At 38.8% G+C, this 26,847-nt stretch overlaps 2 protein-coding genes across 2 annotated transcripts in view; both read left to right on the forward strand.

Annotated features, from left to right (window-relative positions):
• Nucleotides 1-1,949: 1,949 nt before the first annotated feature.
• LOC130246250 (oocyte zinc finger protein XlCOF6-like) lies at nt 1,950-24,955 on the forward strand. The gene is made up of 4 exons (XM_056479127.1): nt 1,950-2,216; nt 3,213-3,291; nt 9,789-11,035; nt 20,449-24,955. The coding sequence occupies exons 2-4, from the start codon at nt 3,213-3,215 to the stop codon at nt 21,595-21,597; spliced, it is 2,475 nt and encodes an 824-aa protein (XP_056335102.1). The 5' UTR covers nt 1,950-2,216; the 3' UTR covers nt 21,598-24,955.
• flot1a (flotillin 1a) overlaps nt 15,203-26,847 on the forward strand; it is a 32,253-nt gene continuing 20,608 nt past the window's right edge. The window contains exon 1 of the mRNA XM_056479126.1: nt 15,203-15,415. The gene's annotated coding sequence lies outside the window, so the exon portion shown is untranslated. The remainder of the gene's footprint in view (nt 15,416-26,847) is intronic.

Below are 26,847 nucleotides of genomic sequence, written 5' to 3' on the forward strand. Positions count from 1 at the left end.
TTATTCATAGCAGAGTTTTCTTATCCTATGAGAAGACCCTGCTTGTTGACAGCACGTGATTTTCGAAGACAAAGCTGCCAAGCTCTGAGACCGCGGCTGCATACAGCACGCAGTGTTTAGCCGTTCATGAAAGGTCGTATGTGTTTGTTTCCATGATCCACGGGGTTTGTTGCATAGCTTTCCATGTAATGCTGTCAGAGCCAACACAGCAAAGCTATTTTTGTTGGGAGAGCTGTTGAGAATGGAGTCCAAGAATTGGAGAATGGCGGACTTTGTCTATTATCAGTTGAGTTCGTTACCATTCAGACACATCGCCTATCTGTTCTGCCGTGTCCGCCTATGTAAAATATCCTCCGGTTTACCGACAGGGCAACAGACATGCTGCGCTGCTATCCAATGTGTCTGCATGCAGATCTGAAGATTCAGGAGGAGAGAAGTCCTCCTCATTCATAGTGTTTATATAAATATGATTATCTTTATAATGATATAACAAATTGTAGTTATGTGTATATTTATTCATTCATACATTTTCTTTTGGCTTTTACCGAGGTCGCCACTTACAGTATGTGTGTATATTATATGGAATTACGAATAGCCTATCGTATATGTAGCAGGGCATTAAATCACTTACTGTTTATTTCTTTGCATTTTACCTTCGTAAACTATAAAATCATGCGTCTCCTCACATGTAATGTCTGATTTTGTGAGCAAACTGACAGCTGTTTGCTCTCCTCTTTTCCCCTGCTCTGCCGGCCACACCCACTCCTCCCTCTGCTCACGGCGCTCCACGGAGGTAGACTTGAACTGAAAGACGGGGGTTGCATGACCATTAAAAGCGACAGCGACCACAATGGCAGTATCAGGATCAAAGACTAAAAGGGGTGCTTGGAAGAGTTATAAAACATTATTTGTGGGGTATTTTGAACTGAAACCTCACACACACACTTTAGGGACATCAGAGACTTATTATACATCTTGTAAAAATGGGCATAATGGGTAAAGCCTGATGAAACAGCGCAGACATTCTCAACACTGACACAAAAGGCTTTTCAATCAACAAATCACCAACATTTACCACACATTTACTGTAACTAATGTTGTATCTAAAATGTGGTATTGTATCCCTATTTATACCACGTCATTGTCATTCCCTTTTAGCTCAAGATTATTTCAGCCCAGGTCCAACAGGGAACGATACAGGAAGTCATTTTTTACCAACAGTGCTCAAATTGTATAACCAAAGTCATATTATGAATTATGCTGAATTGTAATAGCATTAATACTGTAGATGTGGACTAGTGTCTACTCGTTCTTTGAAACTAAGGTGTCAGTATAAATTAAATTTTATTAATATTATTGTCTTTTTATATATGTAATCTATCTTATAATATGGAGAGCTTTGATGTGATGTGAATTCCCCTTTGAGATTAATAAAGTCTAAACAAACAATAATGAATTGTATTTCATCTTTCCTTTAATAGATAATAATTAATAAATGAAAAATCCAGAAGTTTGTTAAGATATAGCAATTTTCATTTGTACTAAAATACTACATTTAGACTAACAATTTTCTTTTCTAACAAATACTATAGAAAGAATATGACTTCTTTAACATGCTACCAAGGTGTTCATAGATTTATTAAACATGATCCAAGTACTCTGAAAGGGAAAAGGTTTATTTTTCATTCCAACAACAACAAAAATTACCTTTTAAAAGACAAGATGTTAAAGGTTTTACTGTTTTTGGTTAAAAAAAAACATAAATTTACATCTTTATCCCACTCTCTTGTTATTTTATGTGTTTTTATAAACTTGTTTGTAAGTGAAGACCAAGGAAGATCGTTTGTATTTAGTTGAGACTGGACTGAAATGGCGAATATATAGGAACGAAGACTAAGTGAAAACAGCAGATGGCAGTAAAGCAGCTTATTATAGATGCCACTTGCCGTTAAACTCCAAAGAAGAAGAAAAACTGAGTCCAACCATAATAATATACTCATCTAAAGAGAAGTGAAACATCTGGCTGAGAGCTGTCTATTGTCTGTCACACAGACAGAAAGAGCGCGGTGTCATTGCTTTCTGACATGCGCGACTCGTTTGCGTATCACATCCAGTCTCAGCAGCAAATCTTCGCGGTGACGTGCAACGACGTTTATCACGGATATTTCCGAAAAATAAAGCTTTAAGAGACCCAACTCTCTTCAGCTGTTGTGAAGGTGAGTTCTGCACTTTAATATCCCTTTAATAATCTGTAACTTATATTAAGTGAATGTAGATTAGTTGTGTATGTTAATTCATTCATGACAGAGCCCAGTTTGGAATTTTTGTCCTTGATTCAATGCAAAACGAAAAAAAAGACGCTTAAATTAAAAGCTAACAATACAAAACTAAGAAGGATAGAAGGTATAAAGCTATAATAACCAATGTGTTTACCCCCTATTAAAAACACTAGTGTTAAAATACAACCCCAAATCAGAAAATGTTGGGACAGTATGGAAAACGCAAATATAACAAAGTAGTCATTTCCAAATTTACTTTGACTTGTATTTCATAGCAGACAATATGAACAAATTATTTTGTAAATAAACATCTTTTCCTGTCATTCAGACATGCTACACATTCAAACGAAAGTTGGGACGAGCAATTTAGGACTAGTAATCAGGTAAATTGGTTAAATAATGATGTGATTTGAAACGGGTGATGTTAACAGGTGATTGTAATTATGATTTGGTACAAAGCAGCATCTAAGGTCTAGTCTTTTAGGAGCAAAGTTGGGCAGAGGATCCCCAGTTTGCCAACAAATACGTGGGAAAATTAATAAAATGTTTCACCTTCAACAATACATAACATAATTAAAAGATTCAAGGAATCTGGAGGAAGTTCAATGCGTAAAGGAGAAGGGCTCAAGCCTAAGTTAAACAACGGTGATTGCCAATCCCTAAAGCGGCACAGCATCAACAGTCATCTATTCATCTATAAGCAATATCACCACATGAGCTCAGGACAACTAATCCACAAATGCTAGTTAAAACTGTACTGTGTCAAAAGGAATCTCTATGTTATGTCTACTGCCTAGAAGTGCCGTCGACTTCTCTGTGCACGGAGGCATCTGGGATGGACCATAACACAGTGGAATAATACTGTGGTCAGATGAATCAGTATGTTAGGTATTTTTTGGAATAAATGGATGCTGTGTGCTTCATTTTTTAAAGATGAAAAGGATCATCCAGACTGTTACCAGCAACAAGTCCAAAAGCCAGGGTCTGTCATGGTCAAGTGCCCTTGGCAAAGGTAACTTGCACTTCATTGATGGCACCATTAATGCTGAAAAGTTTGTAGAAATTTTGGAGCACAATATGCTGCCTTTTCCAGGAACACCTATGCATATTTTAACAAGACAATGCAAAACCACATTCTGCACACATTACAATGTCCTGGCTGCGGAGGAAGAGGATACAGGTACTTGACTTGCCTGTCTGCAGTCACGACCTGTCTCCAATAGAGAATGTGTGGCACATTTTGAAGTGGAAAATGCTACAATGCAGACTGTGCACTGTTGGCCACCTGAAGACTTTCACTCGAAACACGTCATCACCTGGTGTCTGACATCCCTAAATGTCTTTTAAGTGTTGTGAAAAGGAATGGCAACATTTCAAAGTGGTAAATGCTTTACCGTTCCAACTTTTAAAATGTGTTGCAAGAACCAAAATTGGAATACGTGTTTATTTTTTTTTAAAAAGTCTTGAAAAACACATTAAATAATGTTTATTGTATTATCTACAATGAATTACAAGTCAAAGTAATTTTAATTTTTTATTTTTTATTTACATTTTCCATGCTGTCCCAACTTTTTCTGACTTGGGGTTGTAGTTTTAAAAGTGTCAGCAGTGTCCTGCACAATGCAAGGGGACATTAAGATATACAATTTTGTGAAAAAGTATTTGCCCTCTTACTGATTTCTTTTATTTTTCTTTTGAATGTTTGTCATACTTTAATGTGAATTTAAAGATTCACCCCAAATACTCCAGAGAGCCCTAAACCATATTACGGTTATTTTTTCTTGACTATATGACTCATAATAGGTAAATTCTCCTTTATTTAAGAGAATAATTTAAGGATGTTGTTGCATATTATTCGGTTTTCTTAAGCAAAGCACTCGCATTCCAGCAGCTATCCACAACAAACGCATCAAAATGATTTAAAATATTGAATGATAGTAGGCCATCCTAATAAATTTCTACATTTAAAATTTCATTTTTACAGAAATTCCATTTTGCTTTTAGAAAAGATCTAAAGAATTTTTTAGATAGGCCTTTGTAAAATTAAAGTTCAAAATGCCTTAAAACCCATTTAATTTATTTGTCTTATGTAGGCATAATTATTATAGCTTTTGTTTGAATGTTAGTTTATTTATTTAATCATATTTTTATTATATCCGACTTTTGTAATTCTTTAAATGTTTTTTTTATATACAAGATGAGTCATTCATATGGATACACCTTAATAAACTTGTTGAGAATTTCACAAGAAAAAACAATGGTGTGCTTGGTTTTAACATAACTTTATTCTTTCATGAGTTATTTACAAGCCCCCTCACATACACTGATGTGCCACAAACAGGACGTTAATATTACCAACCATTCCCATTTTATTAAGGTGGATCCATATAAATGGCCACCCTGTAGATCTAGCTAATATGACACCATTGTGTTCAGCATATAAAAGGCGTCATTTGTAAAATTTTGTCTTTCCGTTGTATTCATATTTTGTATTAACTCCAAAATAAATAAATCCAGCTGCTCACACGGCATCAGTAAACAAAGCTGTAAAGCAAGTGCTCTTTCATCCAGTCTCTCACACACACATACATGCATCTAGACGCGCACGTTCATGCTCCAAACACCTTTTAAACTTAACAAAAAGAGCCTGGCGCATGAGTCTGACTCAAGTGTGTAAAAATTATTATGCGTTATTGAAACAACATCTTCAAGTAGGACACAGCAAAGAAATGTCACGTATTAAATTAAAACTACTTTAAGCGAAACATAAAGGTGATCTTTATGAAGACCCCCCCCCCCCCCCCCCATAAGGTGTTTTATGCAATATTTTAAACTGACCGCTAGCTATGTTCTTTTTTTCTGTCATTTATTTTTTGGCACATGTACTCATCTGTGATCACAAAACTAGTGAAATGGTGGCTGACCATCTTTACCAGACTCCGCCTTAGCTTTCACACTGTCCCAAAGCCCCAGCTGGCCCTCTTTGGTTCAAGGTATTTGGCGGGCTTAAAAGGCTGGCTGCTGGCCTCAATGAAGCCCTGCCTTGGCCCAATCAGGCCCCGGAAGTGACTGTGGAAATGAATTTCTGCGCCAAAACATCAAAAAGTGAATTATAACCTTGCCTGCTGTAAACTATTATCTATGACGAATCTATTATGGATGACACATCATAATGTGCTTGCTATTCAGTCAGTTTTTCCTTTTGATAGGTCGGCTCGTTTAACCATATACACCTCAGGAATTTAAGCCTAATTGTCCTGTTTAAGCAGTGACCTTGAATGTTAGGAAATTGTTTGTTCTATAATTTCAATCTCCACTGTATATGCTTGCATACAGTGGGTACAGAAAGTATTCAGACCCCCTTAAATTATTTACTGTTATATTGCAGCCATTTGCTAAAAGCATTTAAGTTCACTTTTCCCTCATTAATGTACACACAGCATCTAATATTGACAGAAAAACACAGAATTGTTGACATTTTTGCAGATTTATTAAAAAAGACAAACTGAAATATCACATGGTTCTAAGAAATTAGACTCTTTGCTGTGACACTCATATGTTTAAGGGTATGTAGAAGCTGTCCAATTCTTCTGATCATCCTTGATATGGTTCTACACCTTCATTTGAGTCCAGCTGTGTTTGATTATACTGATTGGATTTGTTTAGGAAAGACACACACCTGTATATTTAAGAGCTTACAGCTCACAATGCATGTCAGAGCAAATGAGAGTTATGAGGTCAAAGGAACTGCCTGAGAAGCTCAGAGAGAAGTCAAGGCACAGATCTGGGCTCAGAGACAAGGCAAGGCACAGTTCTGGCAAGACACAGATCTGGCCAAGGTTACAAAAATCTGCTGCACTTAAAATTTCTAAGAGCTCAGTGGCCTCCATAATCCTTAAATGGAAGACGAACCGTTCCTAGAGCTGGCTGTCTGCCCAAACTGAGCTATCTGGGGAGAAGAACCTCGGTGAGAGAGGTAAAGAAGAACCCAAAGATCACTGTGGCTGAGCTCCAGAGATGCAGTCAGGAGATGGGAGAAAGTTGTAGAAAGTCAACCATCACTACAACCCTCCACCAGTCAGGTCTTTATGGCAGACGGAAGCCTTTCCTCAATTAAGTTTGCTAAAAAAACCTGAAGAACTCCATGATGGTGAGAAATAAGATTCTCTTTTCTGGTGAGAGCAAAATATAACTTTTTGGCCTGAACTCTAAGTGGTATGTGTGGAGAAGCCCGACACTGCTCATCACCTGTCCAGTATAGTCCCAACAGTGAAACGTGGTGGTGGTGGCAGCATCCATGCTGTGGGGGTATTTTTCAGCTGCAGGGACAGGACAACTGGTTGCAATCCAGGGAACGAGGAATGCGGGCAAGTACAGGGATATCCTGGACGAAAACATTCTCCAGAGTGCTCAGGACCTCACTGACTTAAACCCAATTGAGTATCTCTGGAGAGACCCAAAAATGGCTGTCCACCAACATTTACCATCCAACCTGACAGAAATGGAGAGGATCTGTAAGGAGGAATGGCAGAGGACCCCCAAATTCAGGTGTGAAACTGTTGTATCTTTCCCAAAAACACTCATGACTGTATTAGATCAAAAGGGTGCTTCTACTAAACACTGAGCAAAGGCTCTGAAAACTTAGAACCATTTGATATTTCAGTTTATTTTTGTTTTTAATAAGTCTGCAAAAATGTCAACAATTCTGTGTTTTTCTGTCAATATGAGATACTGTGTGTACATTGAGGGAAAAATGAACTTAAATAATTTTAGCAAATGGCTGCAATATAACAAATTGTGAAAAATTTAAGGGGGTCTGAATACTTTCCATACCCACTCTATGTGTCTCTGTGAGTAGACTGATTGCATTTTTCTGTGCCTTTCACTTTCTCAAAACGTGTAAAATACAAATATATCAGGTTTTGTTTTTCAAGGATGGGGTGAAATACATTTTGAAAACAAGGCTGTGTTGTTGCCCAGTAAAAATCAGTTTTGTCTGCTATTAAATCATTATTAAACCATTACCTTAGTTCCCCAGTGGGAGGGGAGCTGAAATGTTATGTGTAAAACTTCCACTATGGGGATTTCGCCAGAAAGCCAATGATCTGAAGAGAAATAAAACAGGCCAATGAAATGCTAATGAATTGGCAATGCCCAACGAATGCAGCCTGTATCGCTTGACACATTTTTGCATTCAGAGCCTCACATGCAACTGAAAGAGACTTATTGCTGATATCCTCTGACTACTACGTTTGCCCTCTCACTCGATGACACTGAGGACCAGATGTCTATCGCTGCATCTGAGGGTGGGCTGTCATTATACGATGACAATTCAGACCTGCTTCCTCGCTCGGGTGGTAAGCGAGGCTCCGGATATGGAATCTGAAATAATGGCCATGCTAACCCGGGCTGCTTCAGCGGTGGGGCTGGAGAAAGTTGGTCCCCCAGAAGTGCTGTCAGACCGATTAGACGGGTGTTACATAGAGCGTAAAAAAGGCTGCCTGGCATGCTAAGGCCACATACCAGCACTATCAGACGCAGGCGTTGGCCCAGCTGTACAAGGGAGATTCTGATGCACGAACTACGCACCACAACCGACGAGTGCGATGGGGAAAGTCTTCTACAGGCGGGCTCCCAAAACCACTTTTCCCACCGATCCATTCACTTCAGCTGCTCCTCTCCGAGAGTGCCTGTCTGCGACTCCAATACCTGCTTTGCCGCCCCAGCCTGCTTCACCAGCTAAGCGCACCCATATCATTACAACCAGGCTGCTGGCCTCACGGTCGGCGGCTACCAAATTGTCAATAAAAGAGCAATTTCTTCTTTTTCCGGGTGTGACAGCCCGAACACTGTCAGCATGGGACACTATGCCCTTCAACATGCAGGATCTGTGCTCTTTGCCACAGGCTCCAAGAGTGCCAGAGGACGGGCTCCTTTCTCTTGCACTCCCAGTCGCCCTGCAGGCTCTTAGGAAGAAGGTAAGAGTGAACCTTGCTTCTACAGGCCAGTGTGCCTCTAGAGCAAGTCTCCAGGCATGTCGTCATCTCGTCGGATGCTTCCAGTATTGGCTAGGGGACTGTGTATTGCGGGCATGCAGCTGTGGGTCCGTGGAGAGGAACTTGACTGCATTGGCATTTCAATTGCCTGGAGCTGTTAATACCTAACATGCTCTTCACCACTTTTTACCGATCATTGAGGGGAAACACGTGCTGGTCAGAAATCTCTTCGTGACCGCTCGAATTAGGTGACCTACCAGTTTCGGTGGTTAACACCATCACTCAGCACCCTCTACAAGACATGCCTATGCACTGAAGTGGAGTCTATTCACTGTGTAGTGTGCTTCTCTCCGAGAAGGACCCCAGACCTGACAGATCATTGTGATGCTTTCCTCCTTCAGTTGTCTGGAGCAGAGGCTGTTTCTACAGTGCACTTTTCAGACCTGCAGAAGTGAACCTGCAAGCACTGCTTATGGAAAAGACAGACCCAGCCCTTTTCTTTGCTCTGTTGTGTTTGCGCTCTAGGCTTATGTGACCGCATTTAGAGCTTATGACTCTAAGCAGCTCCTTTTCTTTTATGATTGGCAGGTGGGAAGTCCCATATCCAAACAGAGGTTGGCCCACTGGATAGTGGATGCCATCTCCCTCACTTATCAGTGCCAGGGCAAGCCACATCCAACGGGGTGAGACGGCATTCGACTAGGAGTGTCGCCTCCTCTTGGGCGTTAACACGTGGCACCTTTCTAACAGACATCTGTAGAACTGCAGGCTGGGCGACACCTAATACATTTGTGAGATTTATAATCTTCGAGTAGACCCAGTTTCCTCTAGGCTCGGTTTATCTCAACCAATGTGCTGGATAACTCCGGTGAATGAGGAAACTTAGTTTGTTGTTGAAAAACGCTTGCTGCGCCTTTCTCCCTAACACAGAGATACATGCGCCTTTCTTACTCTGTTCAGTTCAGTTTCTCATTTGGCAAACTCTACAGAGTTCCTCCGAGGCCCTCAGCATATGACTTAGCGGAGGAGTTGGGTGCCTGGCCCATTACGTTGTTGGCATGCCACTGTGGCATTTTCCATATATTTCACCATAGTGGAAGTTTTATACATAGCATTAGAGTTCCCCTCCCACTAGGGAATGAACGGTAACTACGTAACTCTCATTCCCCGAGCGAAGGAACGGAAATGCTATGTTCCTTCGCCACAATAGTTGCGCCTTAGCCGACCGCTTAGTTCGGCTCTTCAGCTTAAAAATGTGCCAAACGATACACCTCTGGCTGCTTTATACTCAACTAATTGGGATTGCTGCCAGCTGCGTTTGCTGGGTGCTGCCAATTCAATAGCATTTCATTGGTTCATTTTATTTCTCTTCAGATCATTGGCTTTCTGGCAAAATCCCCATAGTGGAAGTTTTCCACATAGCATTGCCATTCCCCCCCTCAGGGTTGCGTAGTAACCGTTTTGTTTTCTAACCTTAATTGTGATTGCTCTTATCTGTTAATGTTTCCTTTAGGTCAAATGGATATAAAAGAAGACTGTGCCCCTAATCATCAGTCTGGGATGTATTTCACAGACCAACCGAGCCTAAAGATTCACACTGGAGAGTCGCCTTTCACCTGCAAACAGTGTGGAGAGATTTTCACAACGAACCAAAGCCTTGAATGTCACACAGTAATTCACACCGGAGATCAAACTTTTATTTGTTCGGAGTGTGGAAAAAGTTTTGCACAAATGCGCTATCTAAAAAATCACATGAAGATTCATACCGGAGATCACCCCTTCACTTGTCCAGAGTGTGATAAGTGTTTTACAGTGAAACAAAGCCTTGAAAGTCACTTGAAAATTCACACTGGGGAAAAACCATTCATCTGCCCTGACTGTGGAAAACAATTCAGAATAAAGCATAGCCTGGAGGGTCACATGAGGATTCACACCGGAGAGAAACCTTACACATGCCAAGAATGTGGAAAGAGTTTCAGAGAGAAACAAAGCCTCGAAAAGCACTTGACAATTCACACTGGAGAAAAGCCTTACTCCTGCCCTGAGTGTGGAAAGAGTTTCAGGGTGAAAAATTGCCTAGAAAACCACATCAAAATTCATACTGGAGAGAAACCTTACACATGCCAAGAGTGTGGAAAGAGTTTCACAGAGAAACAAAACCTCAAAAGGCACATGAGAATTCACACTGGAGAAAAACCTTTCACTTGCTCTCACTGTGGAAAAAGTTTCAGAGTGAGTAAAGATCTTAAAATTCATGTGAGAATTCACACTGGAGAGAAGCCTTTCTCCTGCCAACAGTGTGGAAAAAGTTTTTCAGAGAACAAGAAACTTACAAGTCACATGAGAATTCACACAGGAGAAAAGCCTTTCGTCTGCTCTCATTGCGGAAAGAGATTCAGGGGCAAACAAAACCTTGAAAGCCACATGAGACTTCACACTGGAGAAAAGCGTTACACCTGCCCTCAGTGTGGAAAGAGTTATAATGAACAAAAAAGCCTTGAGAATCACATTAGGACTCACACCGGAGAGAAACCTTTTGTTTGCCATCAGTGTGGAAAGAGTTTCAGACAACAAAGAATCCTTAAGGGTCACATTAGGATTCACACCGGAGAGAAACCTTTCACTTGCCCTCAGTGTGGGAAGAGTTTTATAGAGAAAACAAAACTGGAAAGGCACAAGAAAATTCACTCTGGAGAAAAGCCTTACGATTGCCATCACTGTAAAAAGAGTTTCACGATGAAGCAAAGCCTTGAAATTCACATGAGAATTCACACCGGAGAAAAGCTTTACACCTGCCAACAGTGTGGAAAGAGTTTTACAGTGAAACAGAGGCTCATATCCCACATGAAAGTTCATACCGGAGAGAAGCCTCACACGTGCCAACAGTGTGGAAAGGGTTTCAGAGAGAAACAGTCCCTCAACGTTCACAACAGAATTCACACTGGACAAAACCCTTTTACTTGTTCTGAGTGTGGAAAGAGTTTCAGAGTGAAACAGAGGCTCAAAGCCCACATGAGAGTTCACACTGAAGAAAAGCCTGCTCCTGGCGTGGAAGTAGTTTTAGAATGAAACAAGGCTTTGAAAAGGTTACATAAGAACACACTGGCACATGAAATAAAAACTTCACATTGCCTGTGCTCAATGACGGATATGTATATATTTGCATGTTGTTAAAAAAAAAACACTATGAGTTGAAAGCCCAAACTATACTTTTTTTGTAAAAATACTATACTATGAAGTGTTGTTAAATTGAGATTATTTGGAACTGTGTTCAACTGTGTGCATACACTAACATGTTAGTGTATGCACACAGTTGAACACAGTTCCTAATAATCTCAATTTAACAACACTTCATAGTTTCTTCCTTATCCAGTGTCTGCCTTGTTTCTCTCTAGAAGTTATAAGCCATTGGAATTAACAGTTAAAATGACTGATTTAATTAAATTATTTGATTATTTTTAAGTTACAGATAACTTACTCTGCCTTTTTATTCTTCCTCTATTGCTAAGATGAGGACTTGCAGGTTTTTATCTTCACATTTGTTGCCGGTATTTTCTTGCTATTTTCAAGCTGGTTCATAATTAGCTCCAAGAATTGTTTTTTAGAAAAAGAAGTATCAGAGGTAATTAGCAATGTAGCCTATTTAACAATTCTTCCATATTGTGCTCCACACTCCAGTCCAGTAGATGGCAGGAATGTATTTTAAAGTTGGTCTGCCAACCTCCAAAATTACACAAACACCTGAAGAAGATGACGCTAAGCTCCAGCTCAATATAAAGTGTAAGATAAAAGCTATTGGTGTAATAAATATTATTTAAAGTAACAATGTAATATGTACAACCCCAAATCAGAAAATGTTGGGACAGTATGGACAATGCAAATAAAACAAAGTAATAATATCAAAATTTACTTTGACTTCTATTTCATTGCAGACAATATGAACACAAAATATTTCATGTTTTGTCTGGTCAACTTCATTTTATTTGTAAATAAACATCCCTTCCTGTCATTCAGACCAGCAAAACATTCCAAAGAACGTTGGGTCAGGGGCAGTTTATGGCTAGTAATCAGGTAAATTAGTTAATTAATGATGTGATTTGAAACAGGTGATGACAACATGTGATTGTAATTAGGATTTGGTACAAAGGCAGCATCCAAATCTTTTAGGATCCCGAGGATCGCCAGTTTGGCAACAAATATGTGTGAAAATTATTGAATAGTTTAAAAACAATGTTTCTCTAAGAAAAACAGGTTATTTCCCGCTCAACAGTGCATGACATGAATATAAGATTCAAGAAATCCTGAGGAATTTCAATGCGTAAAGGACAAGTGCGCAAACCTAAGCTAAACAACTGTGATCTCCGATCCCTCATGTGGCACTGCATCAAGAATCATCATTCATCTATAAGTGATATCACCACATGACTTCAGGACTACTTAGTCAAACCTTTAAGTACCACAATACATAGTTACATTCACAAATGCTAGTTAAAACTGTACTGGTGCCAAAAGGAAGCCCTATGTTAACAGTGTCCAGAAGCAGCGTTGACTTCTCTGGGCTCGGAGGCATCTGGTATAGACCATCACACGGTAGAAACATGTACTGTGGTCAGATTAATTCATATTATAGGTATTTTTTTTGAGAAATGGACACTGTGTGCTCCAGACCAAAGAAGAAAACTATCATCAAGACTGTTACCAGCAACAAGTCCACAAGCCATGGTTTATAATGGTCAAGTGCCCTTGACAAAACTAGTTTGCTCTTCTTTGATGGACCATTAATGCTGAAAAGTGAGATTTTGGGGCACAATATGCTCCCTACTTTTCCAGGGACACCCATGCATATTTAAACAAGACAATGCAAAACCACATTCTGCACACATTACAAAGTCCCGGCTGAAGAGGATACAGGTACTTTACTGACCTGCCTGCATTCCTAACCTGTCTCCAATAGAAAATGTATGGGTGTATTTTGAAGTGCAAAATGTGACAATAAAGACTCTGCACTGTTTGCCCACCTTAAAAGTTGTTTGCAGGAAGAATGGGACAAAATTATACCTGGAAAACTTTATCAGTTGGTGTCTTCAGTCTCTAAATGTTTTTTGAAGTGTTGTGATAAGGAATAGCAACATTACAAAGGGGTAAATGCTTTACTGTTCCAACTTTTTAAAATGTGTTGCAAGAACCAAAATTGGAATGTGGAATGTGTTTATTTTGAAAATAAACAAAACTATAAAAATCACGAGGAGCACATTAAATAATGTTTGTTGTATTGTCTGAAATGTAAATTTAGAAATCAATAATTTCATTTTATTTCTGCTTACTGTCCCAACTTTTTTCTGATTTGGGGTTGTAGTTTAAACGAAACCATTAATTATGCAAACATTTTTATTTAAACCCAGTTGTATGGCAACAGTCAGCGAATATAACCAGCTTCTCATGTAAACATTTATTCATTTTATTTTTTATAATCACACTTCATAAAACAGGCTTCAAAAACAATCTGATGGACATTCTCCATTTGTAGTGTCATCAGAGGGTGAAAGCCCCGCCCATTAGCAAAGAATTATCTCATTATCATACAACTTTAGTCTTGTTTTTGAATCTGCCGCTATGGTGACCCATGGGTCTTTGTAGCTCCGTCCTGGTGGGCTGGCAGCACAATCTCATTTGGATTTGAAGAGACAGTCACCAAAAGGGCACAATCAGGATCAAGGATAAAAAAGGGGCTGTTTCAAATAGTTATAAAACATTATTTGTGTGGTACTGAAATGTCACATACACACTCTAGGGACATCAGAGACTCATTTTACATCTTGTAGAAATGGGCATAATCGGTTCCCTTTAAAGCCTGATGAAGCGGCATGGACATTCTCAACACTGACACAGTTAGAAGGCTTAAAAACCCACAAATCACCAACATTTACCACACATTTACTGTTACGCTTACTGTAACTGTGGTATTGTATTGAAAATGTAGATCATTTATGATGAATTGTATTCAATGATTTCTTAAATAAATAATAATAAATAAAAAATCTAGTAGTTTTTGTTATTTATATATAGCAGTTTTCTAACAAATAACATAGTTTTACTGAAAATGATCTAAGTAGTATGGAGAGTGTTATTTTTAATAAAAAACAATTCTATTTTCCTTTCAGAAAATAGGCTGTTAAAGGTTTTACTGTTTTTAATATTGAACATGAACATCTTTATCCCATTTAGTTATTATTTTTATGTATGTAGTTTTTAGTTACTGTAGCCTACTCTCAAAATCATTCTGATAAATTCAATTAATCTTTATTTTATGTAGTGCTTTTACAATGTTGAGTGTGTCAAAGCAGCTTCACATAGAAGACTATAGTAAATTGAAACAGTCTCAGTCCAGTTTTTAGTGTTGAAGTTCAGTTCAGTTCAGTGTGGTTTAATATTCACTGCTGAGAGTTCAAACACTGAAGAGCAAGTGTCAAAGGAAGGCATTTAGATATGATCCCAAATAAAATTGGTATAGATGGTAAGAAAGCAAATAAAAGGAGAGAAGAAGGCATCATCAGTCGATTGAGGATTGGTCAAAGTAGACTAAATAAGATTTTGTATACCAGGAAAGCCTACAACTGGGCTATGTGATAAATGTCAGGTGGAAGAAACAGTCACATCTTTATATCATGTAAAAACTAGATACAGGAGATACATGAGTTAAAATATCAGCTAAAATTGACATAGGAGAATATCATTTTTAAAAACATAATGGAAAGTATAAGGTTAAGGAAGATCGTTTGCATTTAATTAGTTTAGACTGGACTGAAAGGGCAAATATAATATATAAGAACGAAGACTGAGTGAAAACAGCAGATGGCAGTAATGCAGCTTATGGATGCCAGCTGCGAAACTCCAAAGAAGAGGAAGAAAAACTAATGATAATATACTCATCTGAAGAGAAGTGAAACATCTGACTGAGAGCTGTCTATTGTCTGCCACAGACAGAAAGCGCGCAGTATTATCGCTTTCTCACATGATTCATTTGCACGTCACATCCAATCTCAGCAGCAAATCTCGGCTGTGACGTGCAACGACGTTTATCGCCGATATTTCAGAAAAATAAAGCTTTAAGAGACCCAACCGTATTCAGCTGTTGTGAAGGTGAGTTCTGCACTTTAATATGTCTTTAATAATCTGTGACTTATGTTAAGAGAATGTAGATTAGCTGCGTACCTATCAACACTCTCGTTTTTCTCATATTTCACACCCATCTCCCGTCACCCTCCCGTTTATTTCTCGCGGAAAACTCCCATAATCACCCCCCGCCCCCCTCTCCCGGGTTCTCGTCATTTTGGTCGTCAACTTTAGAATCCGACCGCCGCTATCTGAAACCCAGTCCATGGTACAGTTAATATCACCACAAGCCGCATAACCACTCCTGTCCCCTCGAGACCAAACTTTTCTTACAGAGAACACCCCCCCTCCAACCCTCCTGGAGGCAAATGTTTTCAGGTATGATTAGGTGTGTATGTTAATTTAGCCAGTTTGGAATTTTTGTTCTTGATTTAATGCAAAACGAAAAACGACTCTTAAATTAAAAGCTAACAATATAAAACTAAGAATAATAAAAGTAGAAGGTATAAAGCTATAATAACTGATGTGTTTACCAAAAAAATCAACGCTAGTGTTAAAATAATTTCAAAAGTGTTTGCCGTGTCTTGCACAAGCAAGAAGACTATGATATAAAATTATGTGAAAAAGTATTTGCCCTCTATCACCGTCATAAATTTTTCATGCGTAAATAAAATTTAAGCATCTGTAGTTATAAAAACGTAAAGGAAAACACAACGTACTTGTAATTTTACAAGGGTACAATTCCAAAATCTGCTATTAGAATAGTCTGTTTTAGTCTGCTTTGTCTGTTTTAATATGACTGATAAATTTATGATGTGTGTACTTTACAAACACGAAATACAGTTTCACCACGAACCTGATTACCAGAACGAAGCGCATGTCAAAATTACGTCACCGGCATTAATAAACAAGCAAGAGCTATTGATCACAAACTTGCGCTTGCTGGGCACTCGAGCTCCCACACACCGTCTCAGGTAAGATTTTTGTTATTTCCTCTTTGAGAAATGTCCTTTTTCGCTGTTTCTTGAACATTTTACAGAATCAAAATTAAGAACGGCCAAGGATAGTGAGCTAGCATAATGTAAGTTAACGTTACAGGCAGCAAGCGCAAAATTTCTCAGTGAATCACTTAACGGCTATTAACTATAACTTGACTTTGTTGAGTTTTTTTGTCACACTAAATATTTATGATGATTTTATTCCATACCTTCATACTGAGTTATTTGCATGTTTGTCAATGTATTGTTTCAGATCATCAAACTAATTATAAATCTAAATAACTTAACTTGGGACACCCTTAGCAGAACCCAATAGTTCGCTTCAGCTCTAGGTCACTAACAGATGGCCAGACATTCTCCTTCAGGCAGGGTCGTAGCATCTCGGGGGACAAGGAGAATACGTCCCCCTCACTTTCAGAGACAGACCATTTAGAAACGTGATTAATAATTATATGAACGTAAACTTTTGGATCTCATTCAGCTGTCCCCTCCCCCCCCGACTTTTAAAATGTCCGCTATGCCCCTACCTTCAGGATATTTTGGTGCATCGCACAATTTGATAAGTCTTCGTATGTAGATTACTCAATTAGCTGGATTTGGTTATTGACACAATCCAGGATCGTTTCATTCTTCAAAACTCATCCAAGAGTTGTTGTCATAGCAACAGTTTTGTAGCTCAAACCTGCTTGGGAGCAGCATCTTATTTCAGATTAGATCGGCTCATTTCAGGCAAAGGTATTACTGAAAGTATTTACCGAATTCTGATATTTTCTAACAGTAGTTATGTATTGTCATGTACTTATGCAATCAGCACTCCGAAATAAAAGTACAAAGACTTTCATGGGGTGGTTCTGCCCAGGGGTTTAAAGAGAACATTTATTAATATGGACTATTTAGACACAAACATGAACTATTTTAAGGTACCAGCTTTAGTATAATTTGTGTATAATAGACATTCGCAATATTCAATTGTTTTTTTTAAGGAATAATAATTTATGCAGTAATGCACATGTTTTGACAGCTAATATGCTGGTGATTTGATGCTTCGCTAAAGTTGTAGACACCTTTACTGATATCAAAATGCTTTTTTGATGCTGAATTAATTTAAACAGCCAGTTATTCCTTACACCGATTATACTATAATAAAGAAAATCCGCTCTAAATGTAAAATTAAATAAATTGCTAGACACATGAAATACACTAGACACATGAAATACACTAGACACATGAAAGTGTAAAGTCTGCAGCTAGTTATTGCAAGGATATTGTGGATCATATTTAACAAATAGATTACGATGAATTTTATGTAATTTTGATCAGTTAGATAATTGAATATTAATCAGATGATGTCATTACGCTGCTGTGCCATCAGCCAATCGTTGCATTGCTGATCATGATTTTGTAAATCAATATATCTGTCCATCACAACACATTCAGTGATCTCAGATCAGTTTATCCAGACATTTTATTCTGATTCACGAACTTGTTTGAAGAAACAAATTAGCCAGTGATCACTTATCAAGATTAAAAGATCCGGGATCTGCCAAATCATCTTAGATCATTTAAGCAAGGTACGAAGATAGGACCCCAGGTCCTGAAGCAGCAAAAGAGCCCCAGACCATCACACCACCACATTTTACCGTTGGTATGATGTTCTTTTTCTGAAATGCTATGTTACTTTTACCAAGGGCGTACAATTAGCATGGATGGAGTGGATTTGTCCCCACCAATATCCATTGATTAATGAAATGTCGCTACCAATAATTGAATCATCTCCTAAATAAAATAATGCTCTGTCAACTCTCATTAACACATATGTACTGAAACATCTACATTCTCTACTTGAGTCCTACACATTGACAGTGTACTTGGCTGTGCCTTTTCCTACTGTCAAAGTAAAATCATCTACATTTTATTTTTCAGCATGAGAAATGCTTAATTTAATGTTATTTTTTATTATTTAATTCATTTATTAATGTTTTAAACAAAACAATGACATGCAATGTGAGCTTTTAGCTTAGGGTACATGCATATAAAATGTGTTCAGATGTGGTGCTAAGTGATTATGCACAAGTAAACCCTCAGTAAATGGAAGTCTTTATTAAACTACTTTTTGGTCAGACATTTCTTTAAATTAGATCCCCATCAATATCAAAAGTAAATCTATACCCTTGACTTTTACGCCACACATTATGTGACACATACCAACCTAAAACTTCAACATTTGTCTCATCAGTCCACAGAGTATTTTCCCAAAAGTCTTAATCATCAAGATGTTTTCTTGCAAAAATGAGACAAGGCATTATGTTGCTTTTGCTCAGCAATGGTTTTCATCTTTCCCAGTCTTTTTCTTATGGTGGAGTCATGAACACTCATCTTAACTGAGGCAAGTGAGGCCTGCAGTTCTTTGGATGTTGTTGTGGGGTCTTTTGGGACCTCTTGGATGAGTTTTTGACTTTGCTCTTGGGGTAATTTTGGTTGGCCAGCCACTTCTGAGAAGGTATTCTACTGTTCCATGTTTTTGCCATTTGTAGATAATGACTCTCATTAGCCGCATTTCATTAGAGGGCCAGGGCTTTCATCGGACCGGGCCAGGCCAATAGCCCAGGAGCTTGAGCAGTGAGGCCGGATTCATGTCGTGTTTCCACGATTGGGCCAATAGCTCACTATTTAGATGAGCACCTTCATGCTCAAAAACACCTTTTAAACTTGACAAATACACTCGACAACTGAACGTTACTGGCTGCTGTGTCTTTGGGCACATGTACTCAAATGAGGTCACAAAACTAGTGAAATGGTGGCTGACCATCTTTACCAGACTCAAGCAAACTTCGCCTTTGTTTTCACTTTGCCCTATAGCCCCAGCTGGCCCTCTTTGCTTCAAGGTATTCGGCAGGCCAATAAAGGCTGGCTGCTTGCCCAGAGGAAGCCCTGCTTTGGCCCGATGAGGTCCCGGAAGTGACTGTGGAAATACAACTGGCCTTGGCTCACACTGGCATGCTCGCTTTAGGTGTGACAGTGGAAATGAGGCTATTGTGGGCCAGCAAGGTGGCTCAGTGGCCCCTGGGCCTCCAGTTTCCCCCATGGTCTAAAGACACACGTTATAGTCACCTTCAGCCGCTCTTCAATACTGGTCACCACCACCCCCACCCCTGCTCTTCAATACGCCAAAAGTGATAGAATTGATAAAAGACACAATTTTAGGACTCTGCGAATTAAAAAGCAATCGCATGAATTTCCACGGCAAAACATTATAAAGAGAATTACAACCTGGTCAGCTGTGAACTATCCTGATGATGAATCTGTTATGGATGACATGTCATACCACACTCGCTGTTCAGCTAGTTTTTACTTCTGCTTGATCACCTTCAGACAGGTAGGCTCATTCAACCACATACACCTCAGGATTTTAAGTCGACAGCTCCCAAAAATACATGTTTGAAAGTGATTGGGAGCTCATAAATCGCCCGGGTCATAACTTTCCCTCACATGGTACAGCAAAAAACGCACCATGTACACCTTTAGATGGTGCAGTATCTCGCAAAGATAATTAAGAAATTTACCACTAGGTGTCAAACGTAGTAGATTTTGTTTTTCAAGGATGGGGTGAAATACATTTTTAAAACAAGGCTGTGTTGTTGCCCTGTAAAAATGTGCTATTGAATTATTATTAAACCATTACCTTGGTTATCTAACATTAATTGTGATTGCTCTTATCGGTTAACATTTACTTTAGATCAAATGGATATAAAAGAAGAAGACCGTGCCCCCAATCATCAGCCTGGGATGTATTTCACCGACCAACCGAGCCTAAAGATTCAAACTGGAGAGACGGTTTTCACCTGCAATCAGAGTGGAGAGATTTTCACAACAAACCAAAGTCTTGAAAGTCACACAATGACTCACAACGGAGAACAAAATTTTAATTGTGTAGTGTGTGGAAAGAGTTTCACACAAAGGCGATATCTTAAAAATCACATGAAGATTCACACCGGAGCTCATCCTTTCACTTGTCCGGAGTGTGATAAGTGTTTCACAGTGAAACAAAGCCTTGAAAGTCACTTGAAAATTCACACTGGAGAAAAGCCATTCATCTGCCCTGACTGCGGAAAAAAATTCAGAATAAAGCATAGCCTGGAGGGCCACATGAGGATTCACACTGGAGAGAAACCTTACACTTGCCAAGAATGTGGAAAGAGATTCACAGAGAAACAAACTCTCGACAAGCACTTGACGATTCACACTGGAGAAAAGCCTTACTCCTGCCCTGAGTGTGGAAAGAGTTTCAGGGTAAAATTTTGCCTTGAAAATCACATCAAAATTCACACCGGAGAGAAACCTTACACATGCCAAGAGTGTGGAAAGAGTTTCACAGAGAAACAAAACCTAGAAAGGCACATGAGAATTCACACTGGAGAAAAGCCTTACTCCTGCCCTGAGTGTGGAAGAAGTTTCAGAGTGAAACAAGATCTTAAAAGTCACGTGCGAATTCACACTGGAGAAAAGCCTTTCTCCTGCCAACAGTGTGGAAAAAGTTTCTCCGAGAACAAGACACTTGAAAGTCACATGAGAATTCACACAGGAGAAAAGCCTTTCGTCTGCTCTCATTGCGAAAAGAGATTCAGAGGGAAACAAAACCTTGAAAGCCACATAAGACTTCACACCGGAGAAAAGCGTTACACCTGCCCTCAGTGTGGAAAGAGTTATAATGAACAAAAAAGCCTTGAGATTCACATAAGGACTCACACCGGAGAGAAACCTTTCGCTTGCCATCAGTGTGGAAAGAGTTTCAGGCAACAAAGTACCCTTAGGGGTCACATGAAAATTCACTCTGGAGAGAAACCTTTCACTTGCCCTCAGTGCGGCAAGAGTTTTATAGAGAAAACAAAACTGGAGAGGCACAAGAAAATTCACTCTGGAGAAAAGCCTTTCGATTGCCATCACTGTAAAAAGAGTTTCACGATGAAGCAAAGCCTTGACATTCATATGAGAATTCACACCGGAGAAAAGCTTTACACCTGCCAACAGTGTAAAAAGAGTTTTACAGTGAAACACAAACTTGAAAGGCACATGACAGTTCACACAGGTGAGAAGCCTTACACATGCCAACAGGGTGGAAAGAGTTTCAGAGAGAAACCGGTGCTCATATCCCACATGAAAGTTCACACTGAAGAGAAGCCTGAACCTGAAGTGGAAGTAGTTTTAGAATGAAACAAGGCCTCAAAAGTTACATAAGAACACACTGGACGCATGAAATAATAGCTGAAACTTCACATTGCCTGTGCTCAATGAAGGATACGTATATAATTTGCATGCTGTTTAAAAAAAATCCTGTTCAATTCAGAGTTGCAAGCCCAAAGTATACTTTTGTCCTGGATGTTAGTGTATGCGCACAGTTGAACACAGTTCTGTTCATATTCTTCATTCAACGACACTGCATACTTTCATAAAAATGTATTTGAACCTGTTCCGAGTTGCAATTTAGTTTATGCAACAGTTTACGCAACAACGATCGTTACGTATTCAGTGTAACTTTTGTAACAAAGCTAGCGTTTCAGAAGTGTTATTGCAGAGCAACACAAAAAGCTCGCAGAAGTATTAATGCATGACTACGTGCAAGGCAGGTGCCGTTGGTCACGCCGATCACTCGATGCAGAAGTATAAATCAGCTTTAAGAGTACAAATTTATTGGGGCCCATACAGTCCCATACAGAAACATGATGTATGCAATATATCAAAAATATATAAAACTGTAGCTAATATATTTGAACACATATGAAGCCTACAGTCAGGTCCATAAATATTAGGACATTGCCACAATTATAAAATATTTGGCTCTGTACACCTACACAATAGATTTGAAGTGAAACAAAGATGTGCTTTAACTGCAGACTGTCAGCTTTAATTTGAGGGTATTTACATCCAAATCACGTGAACGCTGTAGGAATTACAACAGTTTGCATATGTGCCTCCCACTTGTTAAGGGACCAAAAGTAATGGTCCCTATATAATCATAAATCAAACTTTCACTTTTTAATATTTGGTTGAAAATCCTTTGCAGTCAATTACAGCCTGAAGGTGTCTATGAAGTAGCATAGACATCACCAGATGCTGGGTTTTATCCCTGGCGATGCTCTGCCAGGCCTGTACTGCATCTGTCTTCAGTTCCTGCTTGTTCTTGGGGCATTTTTGTATCAGTTTTGTCTTCAGCAAGTGAACTGCATGCTCAATCGGATTCAGGTCAGGTGATTGACTTGGCCATTGCATAACATTCCAATCTTTCCTTAAAAAACTCTTTGGTTGCTTTTGCAGTATGCTTTGGGTAATTCTCCATTTGCACTGTGAAGTGCCGTCCAATGAGTTCTGAAGCATTTGACTGAATTTGAGCAGGTAATATTGCTCAAAACACTTCAGAATTCATCCTGCTGCTTTTGTCAGCAGTCAAATCATCAATAAATACAAGAGAACCAGTTCTATTGAGAGCCATACATGCACACCATCTCACCACTACCACCATGCTTCACTGCTTAAAATCATGAGCAGTTTCTTTCCATCTCCATACTCTTTCCATCACTCTGGTACTGGTTGATCTTCATACAAAAGCATTCCTACATAAAGATCAATCTTAAGAACCAAGATGCATCGTTATCAAGAAACCCAGGCCAGGTTTTGCCACATTTTGGACAAACTAGCTCTAAACATTAGCTTGTCTGAGCTGCGCATACAACGTACAAAATCATTAGGATGCAGTCACTGATAAGAAGCCACAGGGATGGGTTTGTTCAGTTGTGGATGAGTGAAAGTGATGAGGCCAAAGGGTAATTTTGGTTAGCATGCCAACTTACACATTGTTACCAAGAAAAGGTTCATGAGGGAATATGTGCAACTTTATGAACACTATCGTTATATATTAAGCTATTACAATGCATGATGTTTATATTAGTGTTTACTCGTTTATTCTACATGAATGTATAAGACATTTATTATAAATATTTTCTTGTCCACATTATGACACTATAGACTAGAGGCGTTATTATGGGATCAAGTTCCTGCCTAAAATATCGTGGTCGCGGATAGAAAAAATAATGCGTCCTCATTGGTCCACTAGTAAAGATTGACAGTTGCTCCTCTAGCCAATCAGACAAAGGGGAGTTGACATCACTCCAATCCACCTCCTGACTGCTTAGTGTATCAGGGGAAGATGTGTTTGTTTACAGGATCGTTTGTTGTCAGTAAGTTAAAGGACTGTAAGCTCATTATACCAAGACAAAATTACATAAACTTTTTCCTGATACCTTTCCCTTCTGTGATAAATGCAAGACTGACTTAGCCACTCCCTTACATAGTTATGCTCTGTGTTCAAAATTGATCCCTTTCTGGGCTGAAATATTTAAAACTCGATCTAAAATTTTACATTGTGAATTAGTTTTCGACCCACTTTTGGTCATATTCGGAATTTCAGAGTAAACTAGATCACTCCAGGACTCTCAAAAACAACTGCTGTCTTACAGCCTTATTGTGGCAAAGAAGCTGGTGCTAAGGTTTTGGAAATCAAATGAATCCCCATCATTTAAATCTTGGCTGGAAGAATTAACTAAATTAGCAAATTTGGAAAGGATCAGATTTCTTATGGCAAAGAAATTTGACAAGATTTAGTCTCCCCTTGAAAGCGTGGGTTAAAAACCCAGATGGTGAAGGTCACACCAACAGTACTGCATAAGATTTAGTCCCAGGGGTAGGGTGGGTTTTAGGGGTTAGACCTACTAGGAGCATGTCTATGGTGCCTATTTGGATTCATCAATTAACATGTTTTTGGATGGTGGGAGGAAACCGGGGAACCTACGTGAGCACGGGACGAACGTGTAAACTCCGCACAGAAATGTTGGCTGGATTGGTAAGGAATAGAACCAGTGACGTTCTTGCTGTGTGGCAACAGTGCTAACCACTGGGCCACCGTGCTGCCTATCTAGGAAAGGAGGAGGAGTGGAAGGAGGGATTCTTTAAAACGAAGATGGCTGTTATATGGAACTCCGGGTATTTATAGTGGCTTAGGAATCACCTTATTGGTGAATCATAAATTGGAAAAAGCAATCAAGTACGTGATCCCCTCGAAATTAGTTTATAAATAAACTTCACTTAGTTTTCGCTTTTGCGCATTATAATTTTACATCCAATGTCAATATATTGATATACGCGCATTATTTTTTACGATACTTTAACCGGGAATTTTATCCCATGTCATAAATACAGCAAATGGACAATGGGAGAGATGTGTTGATAATGGAGAAGAATACAGTTTTTGACTGTACTGAAGGCTAGCATGCAAGTGTTGTGGATTTTACAGAATGTTCAAAAATGATGTATTTATGGTATAAACTTTATGCATATTTATGAACACTAAGAAAATTAGTTTTATGAACTGTTTATTCATTGGAACCAAGTGAAGATAATGTTTGTATTTATAGTTGTTTGCACATTTTAAATGCGGTCATCAACCATCAATGGCTTAATGTTTGTAGGACAGTAATTGTGGTGTGCTTTACATTGTTGGTCCTAATCTTAAATTGTACAGATGCTAAATAAAAAAATTGTTATTAAATTTCTAAATCTTGCCTTTTTTGTCAGTAAATGTGGTGTGCATGATGATGTTGACCCCTGTCTTGCATTCTGTATGCAAAAATATATGCTGGTTTCACGAAGTGTGCTTCTAAAGGTGCAAAAGGTTGTATTTTTTATTGTTTTTTTTAGGAGGTTTAAATTTTATTGTATAGGACAGAGAGATGAGATGCAAAGAACTTCGAGCTGGGACTCAAACTCAGGTCACCGTGAGCATGGTTAGTGCTATGTGTCGACACAATAACCACCAGGCTATTGGGGCAAACAAAAAAGGTGAACTGTTTTGCTGTAAAGTTACAGCTACAGATATAATACACCATCTAATCTAGTCATATTGGTGTACATTAACAGCAAACATTACACATCGTATTACATCATATAGATGCCCTAATATCTGTGATTCTGTCACTCTGCACACGCCAAGTCACCCTCAGTAAATGGATGATTACATTTACATTTCTACAGTTACACTGTAAAAAATGCACACACAATTGATTTGTGTTGGGACAACATGAGGCAATTACGTTAACTTACTAGTTTTTACAAACTAAAGGGAGTTGAAAAGTTGCTCAAACCCACTTTTCATAAATACTTTTGAACTAACAACAAAACATAATTTTCTAAATGTACGTATATGTCATATGCTGTTATCCATAACAAAACTATTGTGTTAACTGTTGTAATCTGGTATTGTGCTTTCTTTTACAGAGAAAGTGCAAGAGAGGATGAGTGATACGGCTTTTAAACTGTCAGCTTTACTGTGGTGATTTGCATTGGTTTACATTGTGCGCTTTGTTTACATTGTGTCAGAAAACAGTGGAATGCAACTCACCATGATATAGATTCCTATTCATTCTCTATTAGAAATGTATAAGGAAAAGGCGAAAGGTTTCATTCAGTGGATGACCCGTGTTATGCTAGCTTTTGCTCATTCTGTGATTATTTAAGGGGTAAATATGGATAAAAACTTGTGAAATATTATTTTGACTTAGTGGCGCAGTGGGTAGCACGATCACCTCACAGCAAAAAGGTAGCTGGTTCGAGTCCGGGCTTGGTCAGTTGGCGTTTCTGTGTGGAGTTTCTATGTTCTCCCTGTGTTCGTGTGGGTTTCCTCCGGGTGCTCCGGTTTCCTTCACAGTCCAAAGACAAGACATGCGTTATAGGTGAATTGGGTCAGCTAAATTGTCTGTAGTGTATGTGTGTGAATGAGAGTGTATGGGTGTTTCCTAGTGATGGGTTGCAGCTGTAAGGGCATACGCTGCGTAAAACATATGCTGGATAAGTTGGCGGTTCATTCCGCTGTGACGACCCCAGATTAATGAAGGGACTAAACCGGAAAAAAAAAACGAATGAATGAACGAACATAGATAGGTTACAGTAGGAACAATTTAGCAAACATTTATAAATGTTTAATGGTTAAATTAGTTCAACAATAGTTGCTGGTATGTCAAATAATACAACTAATGTACTTTTAAAAACATGTTAAAATGAATTTAAGAAAATTATTAGCTGCTGTTGTTTATATTTATATAAAATAAACGTTTTAATTATGTACACTGAGGACGTTCTCATGTCACAGTGTGTCCCAGTGTGTAGTAAACCAAGCTCATCACTGTCCTTAATAGTGCTCGAATTTGTGCACATAGCCTACTGATGAACGACCTCGGGAGCTAGAGAGCTGATTGAGATGCACCCCGTGTTAACAGTGTATTTCCAACCATTTGTCCAATTCCTTTACTTTTAAGTAAAAAATAAATAAATGTTTTCGGCAAACTGCAGTTTGTAAGTTCAAACCACTCAGCTCTACAGTCCGCTATATAAAGAAAAACCCTGGAATGTTTTCCC

The sequence above is a fragment of the Danio aesculapii genome, chromosome 19 (assembly GCF_903798145.1).
Source record: "Danio aesculapii chromosome 19, fDanAes4.1, whole genome shotgun sequence".
NCBI lineage: Eukaryota > Metazoa > Chordata > Actinopteri > Cypriniformes > Danionidae > Danio > Danio aesculapii.